At 39.0% G+C, this 20319-nt stretch overlaps 1 protein-coding gene across 3 annotated transcripts in view; it reads right to left on the bottom strand.

Moving 5' to 3' along the window:
- The window catches only part of FGGY (FGGY carbohydrate kinase domain containing), a 2391991-nt gene that overhangs the window by 1064235 nt on the left and 1307437 nt on the right, over window positions 1–20319 (bottom strand). For all 3 annotated transcript variants that reach the window (XM_044085530.1, XM_044085531.1, XM_044085532.1), the window contains exon 10: window positions 14571–14632. In XM_044085530.1, the coding sequence (XP_043941465.1) occupies window positions 14571–14632 (62 nt within the window). The remainder of the gene's footprint in view (window positions 1–14570; window positions 14633–20319) is intronic.

Here is a 20319-nt window from a genome sequence, read left to right as displayed (position 1 = left end):
ATTAGTACAACTAGGTACTGATGTACTCTTGATAAGATGGATAGCTGCATGGCTTACAAATAGGAATGGCAAGTATCGTACAGCAACTGGACAGGCAAAATCCTTGGTTACAGTCAGGGTGTCCCACAGCGCTATGTCCTAGGCCATTACTTGTTTAGATTGCATATTTCAGACCTAACTTTTTCATCTGAGGTGTTCTACAGTCTATATGCAGACGACTTGAAACTGGGTAAACTGATTACATGTGTTACACATAAGGCATGTCTGCGAAATAACATGACTAAATTGGCTTTATCTAGTGAGAACATGAGAAAGTTAGGATTGTTTACACTAGAATGCAAGAAAAAAACTTTGTCCAACTTATTTATTTATCCATTAACTTATTTTCATGTTCATAAAAGGCCAGCTGCGGCTGTGCTCCTTATACATTATAAGGACGCAAACAGCAACAACAACAAAAGAAAACTGAGAAAGACTTTCAAAGCAAAGACTGAAGGATAGACTTTTGAACTAGAGGAAATGCGACGGACCACCAACCTTCAATGTCATATCATGAGCAGGTCTGTTATCATCACTCCAGGGGGCTGTGGCTAACAAATGTCTGCTGGGAAAACCTGCAGGAAATCTGTTAATACATGAAAGTCCAACTGATGCAGTCATCCATGGTCTTGCTCACTCCCATTCCATCAGTGATGCACTCAGCTGCCTGATATGAACAATGCTCATACTATGAGGATGCTGCACAGGTCCTTAGTAGTTCTGTTAAACAGTAAAGTTACATTTAACTGCTTCCCCCTTTATACTTCCAAGGTAACTAAATCAAAATATTAGTTTAGGTTATATTTCCTCTGCATGTGTGCTGCATTTGTTCTATTACTGCTCCCTCCAGGAGTTCAGCTAGGCACTCTTTTACTACAGTTTCAAGCAGTTTGTCAAGTGGATGCTGATGGTGATTTTTTATTTACAAGGATAATTCTGCTGTCATTGCTGTGAAGTTACATGCATTTAGCCAACCATCCAGAAGCAACTTTGCAAGCATTGCCCCTATTTTCTGGAAATACCACCACATGCTATTTAAAGTCCTGTAATGTCTCACTGATGTGTTAGACCTGTGAGAATTTTTTTCATTGTTTCTGTTGCAGATATCTAATTTATACAACTACAAGAGAAAGCTTATGCAGTTGAGTACTAGAAGCTACTACACATGGCCTACACTTAATTGCAGCTGATTAGTCTTTGCAATGCCTAACCTCAAACAGTCAAGTTTCTGCACACATTCAAGAATTAATGAGATCTGAAATGGAATTTAAAATGTTTCCAATTACGACTTTTGACCTCTTAGTTGCTACGTATTTTTCCTTTGAATTCAACCATTCAAATTAACATGATTTTTCAATTACATTTTATCACATGTGATATCAATGTAGGCCATTCAAAAGATGTGTCATTAAAACTGGAATACACCATTTGCATCATTTAAGTTTAATGATTCTTAACTTCAGTACAGTTCCCTAAAAATGGATGGATACTTCAGATTCTACAAAAAAACCCTGTTATAATGAAGATTTTTGCACCCACTAAATTAGAATGCAATAATTTTCCCACTACTTTCACAAAAAAATAGTTAATCTAGTAATGACATCCAAGGAAATTTCATCAGCAATGTAGTAGTTTACAAAACTTTCCTATAATTATGTCTACTTATTCTGTCTCTGCTTCTAATCTTGTAAACAATTTAACAAGACATGCTGAATAAGTTTTTTTTCAATTGTAAAAATTCTGAGTAGAAAAAACTGTATCTAAGTCAGTTTTCAACTAACAGTACAATGGTAAAAATACATGATTTTATTTTATTTATTTTATTTTACATTTGTTGACCGGGCTAGTCCAGCTGGATATATGTCCATTTTCAGTGGAGGCCCGGGGAGAAAAGCTCCACAAATTACAACAACATAAAAGGTCAAGACAAAGACAATAACAGTATAATTTGGTACATAAGTTTTAACAATTATAGTACAAGCCTAAGATTATATATTTTATATTTCAGTAGGAAAAAGGAAAAATTTATCTAAGAATAGATGAATAAGACTAATACATTTGTATTAGAAATGGTGTAGTACAAATCTTTATAACATATTACAAAATTAGATACACCTAGTAATTTATGATAAGAGATACTGAGGTCTCACAAAAACCTAAGAAAGAAAAACACTACAGATCAATAGAGTATAGAAGAACAGCAAACAAGGATGGATTTCTAGTGTTATTTAACACATAGGTTGTGATACTATATGAAGGTGTTTGATCATTCCACTGTATATACTTATTTACATGAGAAAAAATCCTAAGGAAGGTTAAGCTCACTAAAATTAGTGAGACAACACAAGATCATGATAGGCTAGGAATTGTGGTTGTCTAGTTAATAGTTAGGTACTTAGTCTGGGTTAACACAGGGGCATAGCCAGTGTGATTTGAGGTAGGGTTTAAGCTTGCTTTTAAATAAGCTGACAGAGGATATTGAGGTTAGCTGGCTTGGGAGGATGTTCCAGGCTTTACCTACTGTATTGGAGAACAAGGTGTCACCAGCTAAGTTGTTGGATTTTGATATTTGTACAAGTAGGTTATTAGCTGAGCGTAAGGTCTTGAGGTTATTATAGGGGATGACTAGGGATGTAAGTATGGGTGTATTTTGAGGTAAATACAGGATCTTATGGGCTACTATTAATTGATTGAAAAGTATTAAATTTGGCAGCTCTAACCATCCTAACTGACTCAGATTGATACAGTGATGAGTTCTATAGGAGGACCCAGCTGCAAATCTGGCAATATTGTTGTAGGAGGATGTAAGTTTACTCAGATTACTTCTACATACTTTGGTATAGATAGGGGAGGCATAGAGCAAGGTAGAGATGAGTTGGGTACGAGCAATAGTAACCCTGGCTGGAGGTGTAAGAAAGGGTTTTATTCTATAGAGGGAACCTAGTTTCTTGTTTACTATTTTATGGTGTTATTAATGTGAGGTTCAAAGGACAAGTTGTTATCTATTAGTACCCGAGTAGTTTGGTGGTTGGTTCGAGATATTATAGTTCCATCATTTGAAGTAATAGTAAAGTTAAGTGGGGAGGTTCTGCGGGTGGGGGTAAATAGTAGCATTTTTGTTTTTTGGGGGTTAAGGATAAGACGTCTTTGTAGGAGCCAGTTTTCAACTGTACTAAAGGTCATTTGGGTTAGTGACTGAAGTTCTGATTCAGAAGCAGCAGCGCATATGAGTGTGGAGTCGTCAGCGTTGGATACAGTCAGCTTGAGGAATTACAGAATGAAGGTCATTTGTAAAGATGGAGAAGAGTAATGGGCCTAATATAGATCCTTGGGACCCCTAGAGTGACTGGGACGTGGGAAGATAAAGTATTTTCCCATAGTACAGCCTGTTGCCTGTTATGTAGGTATGATTGGAACCACTGTATAGTATGGTTGTCCAATGACAGGTTTTGAGTGTGTCTATAAGGAGGTGGTGATTCACCATGTCAAATGCTTTGGACAGATCAATAAAAACAGCTGAGGATAGAGTATAAATATTACGATTGCTGTTAATATGGTTAGTGAAGGATAAGAGAGCAGAGGTGGTGCTATGAAATGGTCTAAAGCCATGTTGACAGGGTGCTAATAAATTGTGATCGAGTAGGTAGGTTAACAGTTGTATGTGTATACATTTCTCCATTATTTTTGCCAAAGGAGATAGAATAGCTATGGGCCTATAATTGGACAACTCTTTGGAGTTACCGCCTTATGCAGGGAATTATGTGAGAGACTTTCCAGATTAGGGGAATAGATCCTTCAGAAATAGTTCTGTTAATGAGGATGGATATGGGGTAGGCTATGACTTTAGCAGCTTTTTGCAGGTATTCTGCAGGTAATTTATCAGCAGAGAGAGTAGTGGGTTTAAGTTTCTGTATGAGGTTACAGATAAGTGAAGTGGGCACTGGCTGAAAATGAAATTGATGAGAATTATTGGTAAAGGTTGTGGCAGAGCCTGGGATGCTAGGGGATAGCTGGTTGGCTAGGGATTGTATGGTTTCAGTGAAAAAAGTATTAAATGAGTCTGCTATTTGGATGGGATTGTTTTGATCAGAGCCGGAGGGAGGGAGTACTTGAGCATCCAGGGTGTAGGAGGTTATCGATACCTCGCCAGAATTTTTGGGGATTATTTTGGTTGGTTTGTTGTAGTTGGTCGTAGTAGTTTATTTTATCGGCTAATATGGCTTTTTTTTATTTCATTTCTTAGCTGTCTGAATTGCAGGTGGTCTGAGGGGCTTTTTGTTGAGCGCCATTTGGCCCATTGTTTATTTGGTGAGCCATGGTGCCGGTTTGGTTCTAATTCTAACTTTGCGTAATGGGGCATGGCTGTCTAAAATGGTTAGAAATTTAGAGTTAAAGTATTTCACAGCATTATCTATTGGGAGGTATTTCAGGGGTGACCAGTCACAGGTGACTAGTTCAGCTTGAAAGTGAGCAGGGTTAAAATGTTTGGTAGTGCGAATAGTTCTACAGATGGCAGAGTTTAGGATGACAGTTTTTGTTCTGATTAAATATTCAGAGTAGCCCCTCCCTCATCTGACAAAAATGTAAAACAATATGATCATCTCTACTCTGAACCTCCATTTGATTAACTGAAGGCAGACTATACCTGCGTTTCATGTAATCCACCCTTACACACGTGTACACGTTGGACACTACTCTTGCACAAACTTGCTAAAATGTGATCTCAAACTTCCAACAAAAAGATTATGAAAGCAGACAGTAATTATGATAAATATATATGATATGAGAAATGTTTTTCTCAAAATGTCTCTTTTCAAAAGTACATATCTAGAAACTAGGATTTGTTAAAACTGTACTTATTATTTGAGCTATTTTATGGTCATAAGGTTAGGGGAACACTAAACTTAAATCATAACGAGTGAAAGGATGAATGTGATTTCCATACTCTGAAGTGGTATATACTGAATTTTGAGACCAAACTTGGGAGTGGCCGTTGGTTTGGTCACCTGGCTCATACACAATAGCACCAAAAACTTGGGTATGACTGGGCAACCAGAGTCCAACAATATACTGCTGGGCAAAAGCTACTACTGCTTATTGCTGTTTGACATAATAAGATACCGGCAGCATGGGAAGAATTCTTCATTATTGTAAGAAAGATAACAGATGTTAATTATGCAGTGGTGTTGCAGGGCAGAATGCTGTAACAAATTCTAGCTTGTTAACAGGATGCAAACTTAACATGATAGATGGTCACTATCATTCAATACCTGCAGTGGGTTACAGTGAGAATCAAGGGAGAACTTCTAGAAGGCCTTCTCAGGGAGGCTCAATCTGACACTTCAGTTGATAAGTTAGTGACTTCAGAGCAGCTGTCCCCTACACAGGTTTAGGAAATCTAAGAATTATTACAAGAATTTGTAGATAAGCTTACTGCTGAGCCACAGCATACACAACTTCTAGAGCACCAGAGACACAGAGACTCAAAAGCCAGTCAAAAGGGCAGTGTTCATTACCAGGGTAAAATGATTCCATGTGGAAATTGTGAAAAGATTTTACCTTGCTACCAAAAATGCAACTGGACTTCCAGGGTAGGGAACTGGGTCAGCTGTGCTCCTTGTAGGTGTCTTATGAAAACTCTCTTGTGGTCTAGAAAGGAGGCACAAGAGTCAAAGAGTTCTATAAAGTCTGAAAACATTATTTCCAGTAAGGAGACTGCAAATCTATAAAGTGTGGAAAAGAAGTGTGAAACCTATATGGTTGTTTTCACAAAGAAGCAGCTGTGTATAACAGCATTGGAATGGAACAGTTTTCAGAAAATATATATATATTCCTATTCCTATCAAAAATTACATTACACTATTTGGAATGTCAGTTAATGTGATATAAGCAGCTCTATTTTAAAAGAAAAAACAAAAACTTCTTATATTTGAAAACTCTTATGTTGCAGGAAATGCTAAGACAGGTCCTGTTTGGACAGACTACAGGTTTGATGGAATTCAAACGAACCTGAAAGCAGTAAAGGAACTTTATGCTGGCAACAGAGGAAAAAGAATGCAGCCTGCCCTTCTAGAGTTACTGAGCTCAAGGTTGGTATCCTGACTGTATGCTACTTGCAGCTGCTGAGTGATGACAGCAATCATTTGTAGCTGGACTATAGTCATTTCCAGTTAGAGTAGAAGCTTTTACCTGTAATTAATGTTATTCTGCTTCAAATTATTTAAAATGTAGGTACTTACATATTATTGCAACCAGGTTCCAAACAAAGTCAATTACTGATATTCAAATTCCCAATTCTAGCAGAAGATATCAGTTTATCTATGTGTTTTAAGTATAATCAATGTATTTCATCAAAGTGTACATCTTGCATAGTGTAATATTGTTAGGACACATTTCTCACCATATTTGTTAAACAACTGCAGACAAAGGCAAAAACAACACGTGACAAATGCCTACATCCGGAGACTGATTTTTACATACTGCCGTTATAAATTTAGTTGCTCTAATAACATGTTTGCATTAACATACATTTTCTGAAGGATATAGAGTTCGAAAGTGAAAAACTTATCATTAATATGATGTTGTCAATTCTTTGCCAAACAAATGCAGCTTTCACATGTAACACACTACAAATATAATAGGAAAACAAGACTTCATGCAGAACTGTGGAGGCTTGACAGGTATGTTTACAATGACAGATTTCACCGGCAAGTGCGTTAAGTGACAATTTCTCCTTGAAAACACCTCATCCCCTTTACTAGTTAATTTGCTTAGACATTCCCCTTAATTCCTTGTAAAGGACAATGCACTTTTCTGCACAGTGTGCCTAACTGATGTCATGCACTTAAGCTGTTGCTTCAAACAGCTCCCAGCGATGAAAGAGTAAAAGTCATTGGGGTTTTCCAACAGTCAGGGTTCCATCACTGCCTACCCGAGTAGCCTCAAGAAAATAAAACAAAATGCAGGTACTTGCATGTTTGGAACCTGATTGCGATTATACACAAGTACTCAAATTTATTTTATTAATTCCTATTATTTCATAAACTTGACTGATTTCTGTGTAATATAAAGTATGTTAATTATTCAACTACAAAAGCCTGTGATTGCAAGTTTATTTATTAGTAAGGGTACACCATAGTATTGGTCTATCATTAACTGCTGGCATCGCTTTTCAAAGGGTGAATGAGCTTTAACTAGCAAATGATTACGCTATGGTTGTCTCATTTTAAGAGTGAACAGTAATTCTATGCTAGATGTGCTAGCTTGAACTAGCTGATGGCTGCATTACTGAAAACATAGAAGGAACTTCTGGCACTAGAAAAATATCATTAGTACACCCTGTAAGTTGTTATGTCATTCTGTATGCAATTCAGTTTGAGGCAAGTCTCAGTTATTGTTTACAAGGTTGCCATGGAAGGAAATGGGTTGACAGAAAAGTTGGTGTAATCCTTGGAAGCCAGTGATTACACCTCAGCTCTACAGCTGTTCACTGTAAGGTTTATTTGGTACCTGTTGGGCAGGACTTAAGGCAACAGTATGTATTTGACATATGCTTTTAAAGCCAAAAACGTATCACAAATAATGTTTTCCAAGAGTGCACATATTCCGTTTGTAAATTCCTGCATACCATTTACAATGCTAGAATCTCCTTGTGTTCTGACTGCGATCGCTTCTCAAACAATCTGGAAATATAGAGCTGATAAGTATATTTTTTGACACTTTTTAACTGTTCAGAGTTCTTAATTTTTGCTTGACTGAAATATTTATATATTTGTTGGCATTGTTTTCTGATCTGTGCTGAAACTGGTTTTCTCCCAACCTATTCCTGTTGTGTTCTTAAAGTTGGTAAAACTGGTCTAACAGCTTTTATGTTATCCAATTGTCTCAAGGCTTGCTGGTATAAAAATATTCCGTTTGTAAATTCCTGCATACCATTGCTAGAATTTCCTAGTGTTCTGAGTGAGAGTGCTTCTCAAACAATCTGGAAATATAAAGCTGATAAGTATATTTTTGGGCACTTTTTAACTATTATTGTTAGTTGACTGAATTATTTATATATTTGCTGGCATTGCTTTCCGATCTGTGCTAAAACTGGTTTTCTCCCACCCCCCTATCCTATTCCTGTTTTGTTCTTAAAGGTGGTGGCTTTTGCTGTTGCCTGCCCTTACTGTAAATTTGATCTGGGACACTCCTCCCAGTCCCATCTCTTTAGCTCATTCTACCTAATACAGAGATCATTTGGGAAGGCCAAACCCCTGTAGTCCCTTAACATTTAATTATCTTCTGTTCCTGCTCTCTCCCTTTTTACCTAAGATAAAAAGACACTTTAATCAGCTGCTTATATTTTTCTAATTTCTGTTTCTTTCTGCTACTCTGCACTTCATCTTACTTTGATTTTTCTTGATACTTGCTGCCTGTTTTCTAAAGTGTTCAACTGCATCTTTTCTGTTGCATTATTACTGCTTGTTTATAGCCTGTCTAAATTGTTAAGTGTTATTCTCAAGTGTTATTCTAAACTCTTAGTTTTGGTTTAAGCACTTAGATTTTAGGCCAACCCTTAGCTCTCCCTGGCCTTTCTTCCTCAGATTCTGACAAATATAGATGGACATTTTCCTACAATTTCTCCTGCCAGTCTGGTTGACATAGGCATCCTGAGCCAGTGTAGCAATTGCCTCATGAACAAAGACAACCATCTACTACTACCACCTAGGAACATAATCTGTGAGAGATGCAATTACATTAGGAACCCAGAGTCCAAGCTCTCTCCCCCCACGCCAGTATACCTGGCACTGAAAAAATTGTCAACACAATCACTACACCTCCGACACCACCCATACTTACACAACACACACCTACATATGCGGAGGTCCACCACATAGACATAGCTAAACAAAGGAGACCTCCGAGGCAAAAACACATGATCTCCACAGCCCTCCACACCACATACCACACAAAGTCCACACACTTGTGTCTCACAACCACTAAGGATTTACCATAAATCCAACATATCAGTCATATGAGACTCCATTGTGAGACACAAAGATGTGTCTCTCACCAGGCTGGATAAGGAGAAAGTTACGGTTATTTATTTGTCAGGTGTCAGAATCGGCCATATCACACACACACTCAAGTCTCTCAACAACAGGTGCTGTTATGACTCTGTCATAGTCCATGTTGGCGTGAATGACTTAAGATGTACCTCTCTGGACTTTATGAAGAGAGACATGACTGAGCTAGTTGATTAAGTGCCCCATGCAGGTATGCCCCTAGCCCTAAGCAGCACTCTGCGTTCATCCAGAATGATGCCCCAATACAAACAGAAAATGATTGACTTTAATAATTGGCTTAGTTTCTGGTATCATTCCGGGGGATCCAGTACCTGACAGCCTGGGAAGATATGATCAACAGACCACGGTGCTTTGCCAGAGATGGCCTGTAACTGTCTCACTGGGGCTTCAGGCTTCTGGCAAAGACTCTAGCCTCACAATATAGTGCCTTTTTTTTATGTTAAAACTACTAACATAAAAATTTCAACAAAACACAAAAGAAAGGTCATGCTGCTAAACACTAGGAGTCTAAACATGAAACTGCACTCATTGCAAACATTCCTAAACCTGGAAAATGTTGACATTTGTGCAGTCACAGAAACCTGGTTCAAAGCTATGAAGAGTACGTCGGCCTTACCTGGTTACTCATCCTATCATACATTCATACCCCAAACTGTGGGCAATAAAGCCAAAGGAGGTGGAGTTTTAATATACATTAAAGACATACACACCTCCAGGCTTCTCAAACAGTATGACGCACAAGAGACACTCTATGGGCAGTTAACCATTGACAAGACCCTCTATTCAAATCACAGATAGTTACCAGCCGCCAAATCTGACTCAAGATGCACAATCTGCCTATTTGGACCTGTTCAAATCTATCAAGATTCAACCCTTTACCCTGATCCTGGGTGACTTTAACTTCCCAAACATAGACTGGAAGAACTACTCATGCCAGTACACAAATGCCCAGAGATTCCTTAATTTTGTCAATGCAAATGCCTTGGAACAGCTTGTAGATACCCCCCATAAGGGTGATAATATCTTGGACTTGGAATTAATCAACATGAGTAACCACTACAGCATCCCTATGGTATCATCCTCCCTGGTAAGATCCAACCACAAAGCAGTCACTTTCAAAGTCACCACTTTCCCAACCCCCCTCTAGCTAGGATCAGATGTAAAAACGTCTCCAAAGCTGATTACAGCCTCCTGAGGGATGGTATAAACAGATTCCCAGTCCCCCTCCTCTGTAGGAACTGGCACCAATATCCAAAACTACACCAAAGCACTATACGAGCATTTATATAAATGCATGGACTCAGGAATATCCAACAGGACTAAGTCATCCTCCGCAGAGTCAACATGTCTGGTGGACATCTGTAATATATAAACTCTATAACAAAAGGAAAAAATTGCTGTCCAAGACTAAGAAGGAGCAGGTGCCCAATTGGAAGCAATGTCTCCTTAGCCTCAACAAGCAAATAACAGCACTGGTGAAATCCTCCAAAACAAACCGAGTCCAAATTGGCCACATCTACTAGAGACAATCATAATGCCTTCTTTACACATGTCTGCAACCTCAAAGGAAGCGCCCAGATCTGTTCAGAACTGGTGGTCAAGGACACCACATATACAAATGCAGTTGATATAGCAAACTTGCTGGCTGACGGATTCAGCGAAAACTTTACCCCTCTGTCCTGCCCATCAGTAAATCATGACATCCCCAGTACCTGCCCCCTTCCCCTTATATCTAGGGAACAGGTCAACCCTGCTCTCTCAAAGGCAAAAAATACAGCCTCCATGGGACCCGATAACATCCCAGGCTGCATCTTACATGAACCCAGGCAGGAACTTGCAGCAACATTAGCCACCCTATTGAACCAAAGCCAGAGTACTGGTTTTGTTCCAGCTGAGTGGAACACAGCCACTGTCATCCCTTTACACAAAGGTGGAGCATCCATCAATCTGGGAAATTATAGACACATCAGCCTAACTAGCCTGATCTGCAAGGCCATGGAACGGATTATCCTGCACCTCATTGGCCATGGAAAGGGTTATCATGCACCTCATTAACAAGGACATTGGTAACCTCCAAACACTTGATCCCACACAGTTTGCGTCTTCAAGGGGAAGTCATGTCTGCTAAATTTGGTTGAGTTCTTTGCGGCAGTCACCAAAGCCATGGACGAGGGAAAGATGATGCACACCACCTACCTTGACCCGGCCAAAGCCTTTGACACTATTCCCCACTCAGGCATAATAGATAAACTCTCTCAACTAGGCATCAATCCATATCTTACTAGATGGGTAGCAAACTGGCTCACTGACAGAACTCATGTAGTCAAACTAGGGGAAGCCACCTCAAGCAGCAGACCTGTAACAAGTGGCGTACCCCAGGGTTTGGTCTTGGGGCTTCTGTTATTTGGGATATACTTTTTTGAGGTGCAGGCCAAAATCAGTGGCCGATGACTGACAGCTGGGTGCTGTCATCAATTCCCCTAGTTATGTGGGCATCCTCCAAGAGGGTCTCACTCAGGACAAATGACTGGTGCCAGAAACATGGCCTCAAGCTGAATACCAAAAAATGCATCATTATCCCCTTTGGGGAGAGTGACGTCCCCACAAATTATCACATTAATAACGTCTTAAGCACTTAATCAGTTGTGAGAGATTTGGGCACCCAGGTTGATAGCAACCTGACTTTTGACCAACATGTTGCTTCCATGATACAGAAAAAGCCTTCTACATGGCCTACCTCATAAGTAATTGTATCGCATCCAGGGATAAGGAGGTCATAACATTCCTGTATTATTTCCTTATAAGGCCCATTATTGAGTACAACTCACCATTTGGCATGTATCTCGCAAAGCACATGCAGCAGCTGGAGAGACCACAGAGGTTCCTCACCAGGAGAATCCAGGGCCTCAAACATCTGCCATACACAGATAGGCTAAAAGTCCTATCGCTCTCCTCAGTTTAATACAGACTCTCAGAGGTGACCTCTATCTGGTATACAAGGTGATCACGGATCCCACCTTGATGGGACTGCTGCATATCTGCAAGTCAAGCTCCACTTGAGTAATGCATGTGTGGCCTCAACTTGGTCTGTGACATCAGCAAGACTTGTTGGTGGGATAGATTTGGGTCCCAGAGACTCCCTCATCTATGGAATAGACTCCCTTTCCACATCAAGCAGAGTACCTCTTTATCCCCTTTTTAAACACAACCTGGATAACTGGATGGGAAACAAATATACCCCTGGGATTCCACCCATGTCCCTGTTGGACAGGGACATTGGGTGCTGATTTGTCTAAACATGGGCTAAACTCTTGGCTAGGCTTATAAGGTCCTCAGGGCCAATAGCCTAGTAACCTCCTATGATCTTATTATCCTATGATAAAGCCTATACACGTGAAATATAAAATGATCATCGGTGTTATAGACTACAGTGGCTGATCATCATATATATAAGCATCTGTCAGCAATGCAGATTTTACAGGCCTGTGCCTGTTAGAATACACAAGTTGTGTGTCTGTGTAGGGGTGTGCCCCTCCACATTGCCGGAGATGCAGAGAGCTTGAGCTCTTGCAAAAACAGATTGTTTTTCATCTAAATGAAGCCATGATTAGCTGTATTTAGCCTAGCTATAACTTGGTATAGTAATTATTCAATGAACCATAGTGGAACTCATTTCAATATATACTTTATTCTAAGTATGAAGATAATGAGTATGTGGCTTCTGAAAAAAAAATATCGTCTTTAGCGAAGTGTCTTTATAAAAGAGTCATAACTCAGAAAGACATATTATGCTACCACTATACAGCCTACAATCTTTTGTGGGGGGGGGGTTCCCTTGGACCTTATAGTACCAGCATGAACCCTAGAGATCCACGTCGATGCCTGGTCTGCCAGCCATCCTCCTACTCTCTTAGACTATTCCGGTATTTGCTAGAGCTGGTTGTGGATCCTAAAGCTATCTTGGGAGCACAGCTATCTGTACTTCTAGAAGGGGGGTTTTCTTTTTATACATCCTACTCACTTTCCCTGCTGCCCCCCCCCCATGTTTATCGACTATGTCTGAGGGAAACTTCTCTCTCTATGGACCATGCCTCTCCTTAGGAAGCCTCATTGATGAGCAAACTCCTCCCAGGATGGGGAAGCCTTCCCTCCTTGCTGCTCCATCAGTCACTCACGATGGTTCTCAAACCAGGGTTGGCTGGGCTGTAGTTAGGCTTCACCCTTCTATACCACCAGAGCGGCCTATGCAGTCAACAATCGTATAGTCCAGACACTATCAGGAAATCTGCAAGTCTCTGTTTCATGAAATTTAACATGCCGATCAACATAACTCCCTAAAGAAAAGTTTTGATTTTTTTTTTCTATTATAGTGCAAGGTGAAGATGCAAGTCTGGTATAAATCAGGATCTAAAAGTGTCCAGTTTTATCAGGGACCAGTTGAACAAATAATCTCACCATGTCATCAACTGGCCATTAATGTATTGCACTAAAAAAGTGTGTTTACTTTAATTTTTAACACTTTTTAAAAATGAGATTAAAATATTATACGGGCAAACCTAAAATAAAATGACATGGATAGCAGACAGGAACACTTTGTCCTCCCAAGTCTACTCTTTTTCCTACCTATTGAATAAGGTACAGCAGCTTAGCAGCATTATTATATATCTCAATTTTCCCTCTCTTCCAAAGAATGTCTCAGTCATGTATCCCTCTCTTAGTAAATAATGCTACTCCGTATGTCTTTCAGACATCTCCCTAGCACTGTCAGACTGCATCCTGCTTTATTCATACATTTCTTTTTTTATTTTTATTTTTGAAAAATCCTATAAGGTTCTTTAAAGTTTGCTCTGATCCCATTCCCCTGCACTCAAAAATGTAGATGGAAATTTTCACAAATACCATTCTCTTCTGTTCTACTTCATTTATTATTATTACCAGGAGAATATGTTAAACATCTACAATATTAATCATCTGCGACTAATGATGCACTGGACATTTGGACTTTCACCATTCACAATCTAGGTCACTATCCAGTTGCTTCATCTTTGTGGTGTCATTCCTTTGGGAAAAAAAGTGTACCATAAAAATGCTAAGTATTCAGTTAGAATTTACCAATAGGTCACAAATTAATGCAGGAATCTGTGTAGCACATGGCTAATTATACTTCATGTAGCTTGAGGTTATATAGCACTTCAATAAATACTAGCTTTATAAGGGGTATATAATGAATTTCTTTTTCATGGCTCTGATCAAGACTGAAATCATGCAAGGCATACAACAGGAATCAATCAGACAAGCAAATGCAATGCTAGGGAGGTTTCAATGAAATATTCGCCAAACCCATTTGTTGTGAAACAAAAGCGTTTGATGTAAGGTTAGAAATTTGTGGCAAACAATTGGAGGTTTCAAATGAAATGTGCAGATTCTTCTTAATCCTCTTTAAGGAAAATAAAATAAACTTACCATGACTTGGCTTTGACTTCCAGTTCTGAAAATGCTGCATGACCTTGGACAATGTGGTTCATCTGAAACAATTATAAAAGTGTAAGGTTGGTATACATATCTCACCTTTATTAAACAGGACATTGCTGTTTTTAGGTTAACCAGTGTCTTATATAGCCTCTGCAGTATCTTTTCTCAACATAGCAATACTTCAGAAGCTGACATAAACTGATACTGAAACTCAGTATAACAAGGCATTGCTCTGGTGAGGTAGTTAGTTCAGAGAATGACCTTAAATCGGCATTTTGTTAAGCGAACTGTAACAAGCTACTAGGCAGAAGTTAGCAATCATGTTAAACTTACTGCCGAGTATGAAGAGAATTATTTTGACATTATAATTAATATGTCTTATTCTGACTTCACAGATCTTCTTCTTCTTTCGGCTGCTCCCGTTACAGCCTAGTATTACCTGCATATAAATCATTTTCAAGCAACAGTTGTGGCTCGTTGGACATCTGTATTAATGGCATAACTGTAGGAAGATGTTTTAAACAACCAATCCTAACAGCTCCCTGAATCAATTAAAGCATTAGACTGTACCCACAAAGAAAAGATCTGAGTAAAGCAAGGAAATGACTTGTTAAAAGATAATGAAAGTAAATGCATGCATTCGTAAAATGTGATAAATGCCCATATGAGTTCCATTCATGCAAAATTTATAACAATCACATAACATGAACAACACATATTTATATCATATCAAATGAGAAAGCAAATGCCCATTTACTGGGTAAAGGCCGCTTTAAGCAATAATTACAAAAATAGACATTCATGAAGAAGAAAATGTTTTTTTAACTGAAGTTCTATATTGCACAGCTTATAAACAAAGGGATTGTGTCTAGCTCTAGGGATGTCTTTGCTCACCTTTACTCAGCTCTCACTAGGTCAATCATTGAATATAACACCACCTTTGACAAGTATCTGTCCAGACATATACAACAACTGGAATGCCCACAGAGTTACCTTACTAAATGGATACAATGTCTAAACAACACGTCCTACATAGACCGACTCAAAGCTCTGTCACTATCCTCAGTATCCTACAAATTTCTAAGGAGTGACCTGTGTCTGGCATACAAGTCATCCACTGACCCATTACTGATGGATATACTACACATCAGTATGTCATATAGCATCAAAAATACTCTGTATAGGGATCTAAACCTCTTTTGCAACAACAGAACAATTTGGAGGGACAGGTATATCTCATATAGCATATTATTGCTGTGTTACAGATTCCCCATCTACATACAACAAAGCTTATTCCTGTCCATATTCAAGGACAACTTAGATCTTTAGATGGGAAACAGAAAATTTACCCCAGGACTGCCCCCTGTACTACAGACAGAGGCAGCTCCTAAATTCTTTATCCCATACATGGGTCCCTTCAATTTATATATGGTACGATCACAGTTATTCGCATTAGGAGTAATATATAATTATCAACCATGGGATGGGTAAGGCCAATCTTTAACCAAATGGGCTAGGTTATTTCAAGCACTAAAATGGAAACGGGCTAAGCATAAAATGACCGGCAAGGCCAGCTAGCCTAGCACTTACCTATGAACCTATGGCAAGGTCAGCTATAGGATGGTTATTTCTTCACATGTGATACTTGTTTATTAATGTTAATATTCATGAGCATTCTCATCCTAAAAGTACTTTTTTCCTAGCTTCATTTTTTTTTTAATTCTGAGGATGGGAAATACATTGGGAATAAAAAAATAAGAACTAGTAGTTATGTCACTAACGGCAAGCTTATTTTTTACCTGAATTTAACTGTTTAGTAGCACTTTTGGGAAATTAGAACAACTTAAATGTATATTACTAGAAACAAGGGGTAGAAAAACGTTGATTTGTGCACTTTGGCAGTTTGGTTTAGTGGTGAAGGTGGCAACTTTGAGAAAAAACACATATGCGAGTACTCAGCAGGTCTTCAAAAAGACTGACTGCAGCAAGCAGGCACTAGGCAATCACTCAAGTATCCACAAAATGGTTTAAGTTCCTGTGCCCCCTTAGAGCACCCCATTGTTTTACGGATAAATCAGAGCATGCAGCCAGAGAATCCAGAGCTCCTTTTGCCTACTACTCAAACATGAAAAAAATAGCAAGCAAAGAATAAAGGGGATATATAAACACAAAATAATGAGAGCTGCATATTGTGTTATGTAAAGCAGCTGATGATATCACCCTACATGCAATGAGACAGATGTGGGTGTCCATTATAGGGAGCTTCTTACAGACCAGCTGATAAAATACGTAGTCGCCTGTCTACTAAACTTTACTTCAAGGGGGACCTCACTTGTGAGCTAATGAGGTGAGAGGCTCCATAGCAGTATCTACAAGCTCCAGTGAATGAGAAGACAGGAACCAGCGATGACAATCCGGGATGCAGAAGGCAGAGTCTTGCAGCAAATATGTACTACTGTACTGGAGACCTAGACTTCAGTGCTTGGTGATGGTATGCAAGAAAGATCAAGTGGCTGCAGGGGAATGTCTGCCACAGATACATCTGAAAGAAGCACTAGAAACTGACACCTTTCCACACTCAACTGAGGTGATCCTTGACAGCAGCAGGTAAGTCACAGATGACTGACAAAAGAAGAAAATCTTGTAAATCATTTGCCGATAATTTGTTTGGCAAATCACCCCACCCTCCCTTATAAGGAGATAATCAACTGGTCTGTCTTGAGAAACTCATGATCTCTCAGGAAGCATCCCCCTCCCCTTAACTATGCCTTCACTGACAAGCACCGAGAATCATATGTATGGCTGACACATTTCAAACATCTTCAGAAACAAGTAAACAATGGTCCTGAACAATGATGTACTTCCCTGTGAAACTGCAGGCAGGGTTCCTAACACAAAAAAACATCTATCTCAGAAATCCACCTGAGAGCAGTTATGACTAAAATAAATAAATTCTTCCATGACATGAACTTCACTTCTGCTGAATCAATGGACTTAAAGCAGAAAAGACTGACAGTATAAGCTATACAGTTCTACCCCTAAGAAGGAAACAGCCTATCCACTGAATGACAGAGATGGAGGATCCCTTCAAAAACTACCTGGTCAAACTATGCTAACTCATACTCCACCTCTCTAAACATATTCACCTCAACTGAAGGATAACTAAAACCTCACTTAAACATACAATTTAGACCTGCAAGCTCTCTAATTTAGAGAGTACATTTCCAATCAGAAAAAAAACTTTCCACTCTGCTGCATAAGTGTGCCTCCTAGAATGTACCTTAGCATTCCCAAGTACATACTAGATTCCTTCTAACAGATCCAGCAGTATAACAGTAACCAATGCAGGAAACAAGCACAAGTGCATCTCTTCTCAACAAGTTGGATTGCCCAGTTGTTGGACCACAATCATCCTGGGACAGGCTAGAAGCTGAAGGGTCATTGTGATACTGCGAAGATGAATCTGGACTTTCTTCTCAAAACTCTGTGAGGAGAAAAGTGGTCAGAGGAAACAGAAGAAACACAAAGTATAACTTCCCTTCAGTCAACTAAGAATAATACCATCATCCAGTCACCTCTGCCCTGATAAAGGGAAATAATTGGGAAGAAGCAAGTTCTCTTTGGCTGCTGAAACATTACCCTATGGAATATTCTCCTGTGAGCTAAAGCTCTTAAGATGGCTTGTGCTCTGAATCAGTGTGCACATGGTGATCTCTAATTACTGCTGGGTGATGAATTGTTTTTTGTTGTTGCCTACTGTCACAGTCATAACACCTACCAGAAAAGTCGATATAAATGCAAGTCCACTGTGTTACATATACAGTGGATATAAAAAGTGTACACACCCCTGTTAAAATGTCAGGTTTTTGTGTTATAAAAAAATGAGACCACAATAAATAATTTCAAAACATTTCCCACCTTTAATGTGACCTAGAACCTGTAAAATTCACTTGAAAAAGAAATCTGTTGGGGGTAAAATATAAAAAATAAAAAACATACAATAAGCTGGTTGCATAAGTGTGCACACCCTTAAACTAATGCTTCGTTGAAGCACCTTTTGATTTAATTATAGCATTCAGTCTTTTTGGGTACACACCTGCCATCAATTAAAGAGACTCTGATTAACCCCAAATAAAGTTCAGCTGTCCTAGTAGGATTTTTCTGACATTTACTCAGTTGCCTGGTACATCAAAAGCCATGGTTCACAGAGAGCTTACAAAGCATCAAAGGGATCTCATAACACCATCCCCAGGGTGAAGCATGGTGGTGGCAGTATCATGATTTGGGGTTGCCTTTCTTCAGTTGGAACTGGGGCTTTAGTCAAGGTGGAGGGAATTATGAACAGTTATCAGTCACTTTTGGCCCAAAACCTTCAGGTGTCTGCTAGAAAGCTGAAGATGAAGAGGAATTTCACCTTTCAACACGACAATGACCTGAAGCATACATCCAAATCAACAAAAGAATGGCTTTACCAGAAGAAAATTAAAGTTTTGTAATGGCCCAGCCAGAGCCCAGACCTAAATCCAACAGAAAATCTGTGGGGTGACCTGAAGAGGTCTGTGCACAAGAGATACCCTCGCAATCTGACAGATTTGGAGCATTTTTGCAAGGAGGAGTGGGCAAATATTGCCAAGTCAAGACGTGCCATGCTGATAGACTTCTACCCAAGAAGACTGAATGCTGTAATTAAATCAAAATGTGCTTCAACAACCTATTACTTTAAGGGTGTGCACATTTATGCAACCAGCTTATTGTACATTTTTTTATTTTTTATATGTTTTCCCCTAACAGATTTGTTTGTTTTCAATTGAATTGTACAGGTTTCTAGGTCACATTAAACGTGGGAAAAGCTTTGAAATGATTTATTGTGGTCTCATTTTTTTATATCACAAAAACTTGGCATTTTAACAGGAGTGTGTACACTTTTTACATCCACTGTATACACATTTACTGATGTTCTAGGAAGAAGATAGTTATCTTTAATGTAGGAAATCAACACTGAGGATTAGAAACCTAACAAAATCAGTTCTATACATTCTTTTTTATTAAAGCAAGAATTCAGGCCAACAAGTTTATTTTTACAGGACTTAAATATTTATGTTACAATTCACATAATTATTTAAAATAATGCAGAAATACATTACATTGTCATAGGTACATTATGGCTGTAACAGTGCTACTTAGAACTTTAATCCATAGTTTATAATTACAGTTGTGTAACAACTTACTGTATCAGTAGATGTGCTACTTATTACTGTTGCAGCATTCCTTACAGTAGCGATATCTTGCCAAGGATAGGCATACGTCCAACAAGCATACCAAAGCCTGGGCCCTTCCAAGCACTATACATCAGGTGAATGTCCTATGGTACATAAGGTATATATGTGAAGTCCATGTGACATATCCTCAGAACTGAATTACCCCAGGAGAACAGGAGCAACCAATGAAGAAGAACAGAGAGAATGTACATGTACATCTAGAAAGAAGGAAAATGAAGACATCTCAGTCAGCAGGAGAAGAAAAGCTCCAAAAGGGGAAGGAGGGAGGGATGGAATACTGCAACAGTTATAAATAGGACATCTACTGTTATGGTAAGTTCTTACACAGCTGTACTATGTCCTTCCTTAATCATTGTTACAGTATTCCTTACAGTACGGAGAGTATTATAGCTACTGTACAATACAGGAGAAAGAAGAAAGAACTGAGGAACACTCCAAAAACCCATGGAGAATGGACCCAG

The sequence above is a fragment of the Protopterus annectens genome, chromosome 10.part0 (assembly GCF_019279795.1).
Source record: "Protopterus annectens isolate FY-2018-M chromosome 10.part0, PAN1.0, whole genome shotgun sequence".
Lineage (NCBI taxonomy): Eukaryota > Metazoa > Chordata > Ceratodontiformes > Protopteridae > Protopterus > Protopterus annectens.
The sequence above is the reverse complement of the archived record's forward strand: the minus strand, read 5'-3'. Positions and strand labels throughout refer to the sequence as shown.